Source organism: Astatotilapia calliptera, chromosome 3, assembly GCF_964374335.1.
Source record: "Astatotilapia calliptera chromosome 3, fAstCal68.1, whole genome shotgun sequence".
Taxonomy (NCBI): Eukaryota; Metazoa; Chordata; class Actinopteri; order Cichliformes; family Cichlidae; genus Astatotilapia; species Astatotilapia calliptera.
Window position 1 is genome coordinate 3304981 of NC_137424.1, and position 10897 is coordinate 3315877.

General features: G+C 42.3%; 2 protein-coding genes across 2 annotated transcripts; both read left to right on the forward strand.

The window, feature by feature from the left end:
* The first annotated feature begins 1649 nt into the window (after positions 1–1649).
* On the forward strand, positions 1650–2534 carry LOC145422777 (general transcription factor II-I repeat domain-containing protein 2-like). The gene has a single exon (XM_080294568.1). The coding sequence runs from the start codon at positions 1650–1652 to the stop codon at positions 2532–2534; it is 885 nt and encodes a 294-aa protein (XP_080150694.1).
* A 1927-nt stretch (positions 2535–4461) lies between these two features.
* LOC145423781 (uncharacterized) lies at positions 4462–10677 on the forward strand. Its single transcript, XM_080296579.1, has 3 exons — positions 4462–4942; positions 8236–9252; positions 9578–10677. The coding sequence occupies exons 1-3, from the start codon at positions 4925–4927 to the stop codon at positions 10268–10270; spliced, it is 1728 nt and encodes a 575-aa protein (XP_080152705.1). The 5' UTR covers positions 4462–4924; the 3' UTR covers positions 10271–10677.
* The last annotated feature ends 220 nt before the right edge of the window (positions 10678–10897 follow it).

The window sequence follows — 10897 nt, forward strand, 5'->3', positions numbered from 1 at the left end:
CACCGGAGCGTCAGCTTCAAGCGGACCATCACTACGTCTCACATCTAAAGGTGTCAAGGTAACTTTGAACTGAGTTCAGTCAATCTGGAGTTTTTCCAAGTTTTCTGTTGCTCTCTGTGAGAGAAGAGCGTTAAAGGCGGGGCTCTCCAGAGTCCAGCAAAACAGGAAACCACAGCTGGGTGTGTGTAAGTGTGCAAACCAATAGAATGCATCGTGGTGGGGGGGCATCACGGGCAAGAAAAAAAATAAAAGAATCGGTCGTACCCATGCTTCCCCGACGTCATGCCAGCGCATATTGGGAAATTCGTAGGCACCGATCGGTTTTCTATCAGCCATTTGCTGGGAGTAAGGGCGCCCTCCGTTTGCGAGGTGCGCCTGCTGCTGGCGGCACAGGGAGGAGAGGGCGGGGCGGCGGGGAGTCTCTGGCTGGCTGGAGCGGCATCTAATAACCAACTCGCAAAACAAAATAAAAACAACAAACAGATATTATGATACAGACTTATAATCTGCACCCATGTTTTTTCTACATTCTATAAAGTGAGCGCGAGAGCCCTCGGTGCGCCTGCGCGCTGCTGAAGTCAAAATAAACTTTATTGTCATCTCCGCTACAGACAGTCCAGCATATGGAGAGACGAGACGACGAGGCTGCAGTTACAGCAGTGCAAGTAAACAAACAATAAATATAAGAAGAGTAAGAAAATAAATCTACACTTTAGGACTCGGGGTAAAGGATCAATAACATTTTAAATTTATAATTTACAGTTTGATGATTTAAAGCAGGCATGGGCGAACTACGGCCCGGGGGCCACGTGCGGCCCGTTAAACGTTTTGATCCGGCCCGCCAAACTTGAAAAAAATTTAATAAATTAACCTTGTTAATGTTTTATTTCCCCTGCAATTCTGATGTTTTCTCACTAGATGGCGCACTCTAGATATATTGGCTTTGTTGAGGTGAAGCGCACGCCTATTACTCCACGTTTGCACTTTACCCTGTGACCTACCGCCCCTCTATGAAGATGAGCGGACCCAAGAAAAGGAAAGTGGACAGAGAATGTCGAGTGTTCAAAAAGGAGTGGACAACTAAATATTTTTTCACTGAACACCGATCATCTGCTGTTTGCCTGATATGCCAAGAAACTGTGGCGGTTTTTAAAGAGTATAATATTAGCCGTCACTTTGCCACAAAGCACGCAAATTATGCTAGCAAGCTCTCAACAAAAGAACGGGAAGCTGCTGCTGAGAAGTTGGCAGCTAATTTGAAGGCACAGCAAAGTTTTTTTCACCGTCAAACTGCCATTCAAGAGTCAAGTACCAAGGCCAGTTTTATGCTTTCATTCAAAATAGCAAAGGCCAGCAAACCACTGTCAGAGGGCGAGTTTTTAAAAGAATGTATGGTAGAGACAGCAGGTATTTTGTGCCCGGAGACCAAAGACAAATTTGAGAAAATCAGTTTATCACGGCGGACAGTGACTCGCCGTGTAGAACTAATAGATGAAGATATCACCAGCATATTAAACAAAAAGGCAAAGTCATTCACTTTTTATTCTGTAGCACTGGATGAAAGCAATGATGTCAAAGACACTTCTCAGCTCCTCATTTTTATCCGAGGAATCAACGAAACCTTTGAAATAACGGAGGAGTTTTTGACAATGGAGTCTCTGAAAGGACAAACACGGGGAGAGGACTTGTTTGAACGAGTGTCTGCTGCCATTGAAAACATGAAGCTTCCCTGGAGTAAGCTTGTTAACGTCACCACAGATGGATCTCCGAATTTAACGGGGAAAAACTTTGGCCTGCTGAGGAGAATCCAGAATAAAGTGAAAGATGAAAACCCTGACCAGGATGTGATTTTCCTCCACTGCATCCTCCACCAGGAATCTCTATGTAAATCGGTGTTACAGCTGATACATGTTGTGAATCCTGTGGTGAAACTTGTCAACTTCATACGCGCACGGGGACTTCAGCACCGTCAGTTCATTGCGTTCCTGGAGGAAACTGATGCAGATCACCAGGACCTGCTTTATCACTCCCGTGTCCGCTGGTTGAGTTTGGGCAAAGTGTTTCAACGAGTGTGGGAGCTCAAAGAGGAGATTGGCGTGTTTTTGGAGCGGCAGGGGAAGACTGATGAATTTCCTGAGCTGAGCAACAAGAGCTGGATGTGTGACTTCGCGTTTGCTACGGACGTATTTTCACACTTGAATGAGCTCAACGTGAAACTGCAGGGGAAGGAGCAGCTTGTGCATGACATGCACACAAACGTGAAAGCCTTCAAATCCAAGCTGGCTTTATTCTCCAGGCAGATTTTGAACAAGTCATTCACTCATTTTCCTACACTAGCCACGCTGAAAGAGGCCGGAGCAAAAGTAAAGAAATACAGTGAGTCACTGGATGCACTGCACGGAGAATTCTGCCGTCGGTTTTTGGATTTCGATAAAATTGACAATCACTGGCCTTTCCTCTGTCACAAGACCCCGAAACAGCTCCAGAGGAGCTTCAGCTCGAACTCATCGACCTTCAGTCCGACCCTGCCTTAAAAGGGAAGTTCAGCTCTCTGAAACTAAATGACTTCTATGCTTCACTCAATGATGCCGCGTTTCCAAATCTAAGGCGAAAAGCGCAGATGATGTTGGCTTTGTTCGGCTCTACCTTCGTGTGTGAACAGACATTCAGCGTCATGAACATCAACAAAGCCAGCCACAGATCCAAGTTAACAGACCTACACCTCAGATCCATCCTGAGAATCGCCACAACAAAACTAACTTCAGACTTTGATGCGCTGGCTAAAAAAGGAGACCAACAACACTGCTCCCATTAAAATGTGTGTCTCTCCGTGATACGCACGTTGTTAAAATGAACAGTGCGCGCAGATCAAATATAACGCTTCACAGACTGACTTGCTGCAACTGTTTCGTTCTTGCACTGGTCGTTGTTGACTTTTGGCACCGGAGAAACAAATTGAATAAAAGGAACAGAGTCAGGAGGAGAGTGATGTGATATCCTGAAGGATAACAGAACTTTCAGTGCTTTAAAATAAAATGTTCATTTATTTGATTTTCAGTGTTTAAAGGCTCATTTCGAAGTCAGAGATTTTATTGTAATGCTTTTCTTCATTTTCATTGGAAATTAAAGCACATGTTTTCTCCATATCCCAAGATGTGTATTTTTCCCCCAATGAGGTGATGTTTTCAAAGCATGCCCTCTATCTGCTCCTGTTCCGGCCCCTTTGTCAAATGTTAGAACTCAATGTGGCCCACGAATCAAAAAGTTTGCCCACCCCTGATTTAAAGTCTCACACAACCCGTCAAAAGGGGCGGGGCCGGCTGCTTCCAAGTAGAGCACATTTCATTTATAATGATGTAAATCCAAGCCCATCATGGATTCACGATCTGAATCCTGGGTTGTGTGAAATCCCAGAAATCAACCTTAGACAAAGTGAATCTGTGAACTAAGGTGTAGGTGTGTTAGGTTAATTGTGCTGATCCTCGGGTTGGGGGATTTGTGTTTGTACTGGAGCGCAAAATTCAAACCAATGGAAGATGGACAACAAAAGTTCAAAGCCATCAGGTGCTCAGGTTAGAAAAAAGAGAAAAGATGCAGGTAAGCAGACGTGTGATTGGATAATGGCAGCTCATCCTGAACCAATCAGACTAAACTCCAAACAATACATTATGTTACAGATTTTAATATTAATTAGTCATTGTTACTTGTTGATTTGTCCTTTTCTCATTGTGTGACGAATTATGACGACTGTTTGGTAGCTGTTATTGTCTCTCTCTCTCTTCATGTGTGTTTCTCTGGTGAAACAATAGTTTTGTGTTAATGTTAGGGCTGCACGATTTTGCATAAAATGAGAATCACGATGTTTTGGCTTAGAATTGAGATCATGATTCTCTCATAACAATAAATAAACATAAAACAACAAATGTCTCACGTTTTGTTGTTGCAGCAAAATGTTGTCCTGCTTGAAATTCCGTCTCCACCATTGCTCGACGCTGCGTGTACAGAGCAGGTAGTGCAACAATAGAAAAATAGTTGCGGGATGGCACTGTGTAGCGTTTGTCTAGGGTGTTGATCGTTTTCCTAAATCCCTCGTTTTGCACAGTGTTGATGGAGCCATATCTTTGGTCAGGTGATAAGTGATAGCCTCCGTAATGTCTTTGTGCCTGCGGGAGTTCGACGTGTATAGGGAAGCGCTGTATAAGGTTCCCGTTATTGATGTTTGGGTGGTTGACCGGGACGGATTTTCTCCTGTCACTTTCTCGTCATCCCTGACGTGCTCTCCGTTGTTTTTTCCCTGCTAATTTTAGCATCACACGGCACAGCTTCTGTATCACGTGGTATAAGGCTCCGCCCTTGTCATTTGTTGAGCAGGAAGAGTGATCGCTTGGTTTCATGCAGAGTACGTCCCGGATCAAAATGTGAAGTTTTACAAATCACCACTTCTTTACTTAATATCATTTCAGTCTCAGACAATCTCGTTTCTCTTACAGAGGTTGAATGCACCTTCTGCGGATGGCGGTACCACACAGTGTGCGTGGACTTCCCCTGCACAGAAGGCAACTACAAATGCTGTGAATGCTAAATAAACAGAAACAAATGATCCCTGTTGTCTTTGCTTGATGATTGGTTTGAGTCTTGACAATCCACATTGCTGGCGTTGCATCTTTCAATGCCAGCAATGGCAGGTATCAGTGCTCAAACCTTTTGTGTTTGTTTCCAACAAGTTGCCCACCTCGGAAACAAAAATGTGCTCTTTTACTTGTCAGATGAACATATGAGACACTTTGACTCTTCAGTGCAGTGTGGAGCCTAACAAAGATCTGTTTTGTGTCCCAGCTGATCAGCAGGAGGAGGAGAGTCTGACGGAGCAGCAGAAGAACATTTTCAGCTACTTGGACTCAGCTCAGCCACTACAGAGGAAACAATGAGCTCAACACAGAAGGTGACAGACAGAGCAGGACCATATGACCAAAGATATTTATCACCATATACATCTGAACATTTGCCATAACGATGTAGCTGACGATAGAATTGACACCAGACAAAATACTTTACAGCTGCACAACTTTATTAAAAAGCCATCAATGTATTTTCACTGAAACAAGCAGCTGTTGTTTATGTGCATTAAAGTTATATAAAAATGTAACAGTGCAAATGCAAATTCCTCGCTGACAGTTTAACCAAAAGGCGTTTCCAGTGGAAACTGGCCGACACATCCTGAGCATAACCATGTATAATATTTAGGGATGGGTATTGATAAGATTTTAACGATTCCGGTTCCATTTTCGATTCTGTTTAACGATTCGATTCTTTATCGATTCTCTTATCGATTTTTTTTTTTTTTTTTTTTTTTTTTTTTTAAAAAGGAGAACACTAAGGTCGATTAGCTTAGAACTTTGTTTTATATCTTCTCTTTGAACAAGATAGAAATTTAGGAGTAACATGGTCTTACAAACCCAACAGTGAGATCTTAAGAGATCCAGCCTATGGCTCTTCAATGGGGTGTCACAGGGTCCCCTGGAAAAAAAATTGTAAATGTAAAATAATAAAATAAATATTCTTCTGTAGCAATAACAAAGTTTAACATAAATTATTCTGTGGCAATTACACAAGAATATCCAGTAATGTCCCTGCCTACAATTAAACACATTCACTTACCAAAAATCGGGGGCATCTGCTGTGGCAAATGGGTGCAAGCCTTTGACCACAAACTTAGACACTGCTCGGTGACATTCGTCTATCCTGGCATGAAAGGAGACGCTACCGGTAGACTGCAGCGAGAACTGCCAGCGAGCACCAGCCAGACTCTGTCTCTCTCATCATGGTCACCTACATGTACAGTAATGGCAGGTCTTGTAATAAGGCAGATTGCGCTAACATAATATGCACTGTTAGTTGATTATTTACCTGCCGCATTAACGGTAGAGGACGTGCAAACGTTAGCGCTGCTGCTGGGTTGAGATTCACGAGTCCGGAGCAGAATTAAAAACGCGACATTCATTTAAGGTCATCGCGTGTTTTGTGAACAAATGCTTTTGCATATTCGTAGTGTTTCCTCCCTTAAATGAAATATCTACTTTGCAAGTTGCCCTGTTGTCATCGGTTCTCATAAAGTATAATCAAACTTTTGAGCGTTTGAGCCGCTTACGCGCCGTGTTTCCTGCCAGGTAAATGACGCTCCGCAACGTGGTGACGTCATTCGGGGCGACTGGAATCGATAAGGGAATCGTTTGAAAAATGGCAAACAATTCCAAAGAATTGAAACAGTGGGAACCGTTTCTCAACAAGAACCGGTTTCGATACCCATCCCTAATAATATCCACTAAACTTCAGAAGAGGTTATACAGTCGTGGCCAAAAGGTTTGAGAATTGCATAAATATTGGAACCTGGAGAAGTTGCTGCTTAAGTTTTTATAATAGCATTTTGCCTGCACTCCAGAATGTTATGAGGAGTGATCAGATGAACTGCATCGTCCTTCTTTGCCATGAAAACGAACTTAATCCCCAAAAAGCCTTACCACTGCATTTCATTGCTGTCATCAAAGGACCTGCTGAGACCATTTCAGTGATCGTCTTCTTAACTCAGGTGAGAATGTTGGCGAGCACGAGGCTGGAGATCATCATGGCTGTATCCCGATTCAGGTTCTGCAGCTTTAAAGTCCTCAAGGGCCGCGTACTCAAAGACCACTAAGGCCGAAGTGCGAGGCTCGTAGGCTCGTGAAATGGGACGTCTAGCCTCCGTCGCGCTGCCCAGGTTGCCTAGCAACCATGATACTAACAGCTGGAAACGTTTCATACAGCTTTGTTTGACAGAAATGAAGGAGAACATATTTAGTTCATTTGTTTCTACATGAGCTCTGTGTGATTTGATGAGTATCTGAGGCTGAGACCACAGGACTGTGAAACATGATTGTTGGGCTTCATTTCTGTGCTGAACAGTCGTTTAAGATTAGCTGTAAATAACAATTAGCTGATGTTGTTCATGAGACTAAAGTCATCTCACTGTGGTAATGTAAATATAATATGGCCAATATTATAGTTATTATATTAATCACTTCACTCACAGACAAGTATCTGTGACAGTGTGTATACAGATGTATCATATATAAGAGACAAATATTGTTCCTTCAGTATGTTGGTACTAAATTTGGCTCAATGCTTACATATATGTGTAAAAAGCAAATTTAGGAGCTGTGATAACTGTGTCTGATAGAATGAAGAGTCGACTGATATATGAAATATTCCTTTATTGGGTGAGAAAATCAGACCATGTCATAACTGCTGTAAGTCACACAGAATAGATATCAGAGCCTTAAACAGGCTGACTTCTGCTAAATGGGTCAAACTGGGCAGAAAGTCTACAAACACATAACATCCTTATAGAATATGATGTAACACTATAGATCAACTTACCTCAGAATATATTAAATTCAATTTTATTTATAGGGTTATAGGTTTTATGGAGATGCCATCCTTGTGTTTTAGTGGCAAATAAATTTTGCAGTCATCGGCATAACAATGAAATGAGATCCCATGCCTTCTAAGGATAGAACCCAGAGGCAATAGATACAGTGAAAAGAGCAGTGGCCCTAAAATTGAGCCCTGTGGGACGCCGCATGACAGAGGAGCAGAAGACGATTCGTAACCGAGAAGGCTGACAGAGAAATATTATTATTATTATTATTATTATTGATTGCTTATATTTGAACAATTGTGAAACCTCACTGTGGATGTAAGAGTGAAATTATGTGGATATCTTGAATCCACTTTATTGTGTAATATTTTATGTGAGTATTTGACGGAAGACGAGCAACATCTGTTGTGGAAGCTAACGGGGTTCCTTTAGAATAAACAAACATAGGATTTATTATCACTGAATAATTCTGTATAAATCTATACAAATTATAGAAATATGTAATAGGAAACAACAAAATGATCTAAATTATAAAATAGTGTGTGTGTGTGTGTGTGTGTGTGTGTGTGTGTGTGTGTGTGTGTGTACAATCAGGAGGGATGGACATGATTTTAGTGTTTGAACGGTCATGAATTATCTTTAACAGCAGGTTGGATGTAATGTGTTAGAACTACCAGCAGGTGGGGATAAGAGACCTTTAAGGTGTTTGGTGCCACGCTCCACCTTCAGGTTTAAAACTAGTGTTAATGGAGTTTGAAGGTTGAGTTTGTTCCACGACTGCATTTCACTCACTGCCTCTGTTTGTATCTCTGTCACTGCAGGACCAACATGGAGCCAGAAGTCAGCGCTCTCAGGAGGCCGACAAACCTCACAGAAGAAAGGGAGAGAAAAAACACACCTGTGACGAGTGTGGGAAGGGTTTTACTGTGAGGGCTAAACTAAAACGGCATCAGGTCATCCACACTGGAGAGAGACCGTTCAGCTGTGACTTGTGTGGAAAGTCTTTTTCCTGGAAGCTTTCCCTAAAAACACACCAACTCATCCACAGTGGAGTTAAAACGTACAGCTGTGATCAGTGTGGCAGAGCTTTTACTCACAGTAGCAACTTACAGAGTCATCTAGTTACCCACTCTGGAATTAAGGCGTACAGCTGTGATCAGTGTGGCAGAGCTTTTACTCAAAGTAGCCACTTACAGAAGCATCTGGTTACCCACTCTGGAATTAAGGCATACAGCTGTGATCAGTGTGGCAGAGCTTTTACTCAAAGTAGCCACTTACAGAAGCATCTAGTTACCCACTCTGGAATTAAGGCATACAGCTGTGACGAGTGTGGGATGGAGTTTACTCTGAAGGCTTCACTAAAACAGCATCAGGTCATCCACACTGGAGAGAGACCGTTCAGCTGTGACTTGTGTGGAAAGTCTTTTTCTTTCAAGGTTTCCCTAAAAAGACACCAACTCATCCACAGTGGAGTTAAAGCGTACAGCTGTGATCAGTGTGGCAGAGCTTTTACTCACAGTAGCCACTTACAGAAGCATCTAGTTACCCACTCTGGAATTAAGCCATACAGCTGTGACATCTGTGGAAAAACTTTCAGCCAGAGAGAGAGCCGAAATACACACCTACGCATTCACACCAGACATGATGTGTACTGCTGTGAACAGTGTGGCAAACAGTTTACAACAGACGCACACTTACAACAACACATGTTTACCCACACTGAGGAGAGACCTTATCAATGTGACCTGTGTGAGAAGACTTTTAAAGCTCCACATCACCTGAGACAACACCAACAGATCCACACCAGAAAGAGACTCTACAAGTGCAGCTACTGTGAGGTATGTATTTATATTGTTATCTTGTCATTTTAGCCTGACTGTTTGGAACAACTCTGCTCATTAAACTGTGTTAGCATGTTAGCAATTCTACTGCATGGAAAAGCAGCTCTGAGTGATTATTCAGATTTTCCTTTCAGTTATGATTTTAGTATTACTGTAGTATTATGGTGGTAGTATTGTAGTTATTGCAGCCCAGTAAACTGAGTGTGTTAACTGAAACAGTCAAATGTAGTTGGACGTCTGCAGAGATGCTCTTTATTTCAGGCGACGTTCAGGATACAAATGTTGAAGGACTGACTTACACTGTCTTTGTGTCTTTGTTTAGAAGCAGAGTGACACAGATGGATCCAGTTCTCAACCCTGTCATCACCGTGGTGGTGGGAAAGACTTTCATTGTGACCTCTGTGGAAAAACTTTCAGTTGGCAAAAGACCCTAAAAGTACATCAACGTAGACACACTGGAGACAAACTGAAATACTGCAAAGAATGTGGGAGAAGCTTCACCACATCACATCACTTAAAACAACATGAACTGATTCACAGTGGGGTTAAAAAGCACCTCTGTGATCAGTGTGGGTCATCCTTCACCACTGCAGGTCAGCTTAAATCACACAAACGAGTCCACACAGGAGAGAAACCACACAAGTGCAGACACTGTGAGAGAAGCTTCTCACATTCAGGTCACCGTAACATTCATGAACGTGCACACATGGAAGGAAACTACAGCTGTGACCAGTGTGACAAGAGCTTCAGGAATCTCAGTTCATACTCTGCACACAAACGATCCCACGTTACTAATAAACTGTTTCACTGTTACCAATGTGCCCAAACATTCACCTCATTGTCTGCTCTGTGCAAACATCAGCGCAATCACTCAGGGCTGAAATCACTCCCATCACTGGATCACAGTGAATCTGAAGACACAGAAAGATCCTCTGGTTTCTGTGTCAGACTCAAAAAGCTTGAGATCAGGCTCCACAGAGTTCAGATAGAATCATTTAAACTTGTGTTGAACTGAACTGGTTGCTGGGCTGAACTTCTACATAATACAGATCTACATGGGATCTTCTTTTCTTTTTACTGAGTCAGTTTTGTCCTTTTTTCTCTGTCCTGATTTTGCTCGTCTGTAAATGATTGAAACTCAGTCAAATAGTTCATTGTTCTAACCTTTAAAACTCTGACATGTTTTAGCACACAAGGCTTCATCAGGGAGTTCACTCATGATTGGACCATGAGAACAAAGGTTTTTAGTTCTTTCAAAGAGTCTTGGAGATGTTTGATGTCTCTGTTTTTCTGAAACCACCTGAAAGAGAAACTATTTTTCTTGCTTTATGTAGTGTGGAAGTTTTTAATGTTTCTTCATCTGTGATGTTCTTGAATGTGTTCACGTGAAGATGGTACAAATAAACTGTCCTTTCAGCTTTAGCTCCTAATTTATTCATTATTTATGGATGTAGCACAGCAGCCGTCTCTTGATTAACACATGGAGGGCTCAGGATCTGATGGTGTCGTCTCCCTAATTTGCCCACTCAGTAAATCTCACTCATGGCCAAGAAATTGAAATAAACCTTGTTTCCCTGCTGGATAGTGATCCACTGTAACTCTGCTCTACTCTAAATACGGTATATGTGTGAACTTCTGTAAG

Bases quoted from the DNA above. Each gene is read 5' to 3' on its own strand.
- LOC145423781 (XM_080296579.1), top strand. The intron at 9,253-9,577 runs GTATGTATTTAT...GTCTTTGTTTAG, and splicing joins ACAAGTGCAGCTACTGTGAG to AAGCAGAGTGACACAGATGG.
- LOC145422777 (XM_080294568.1), top strand. From the start codon at position 1,650: ATGGAGTCTCTGAAAGGACAAACACGGGGAGAGGACTTGTTTGAACGA.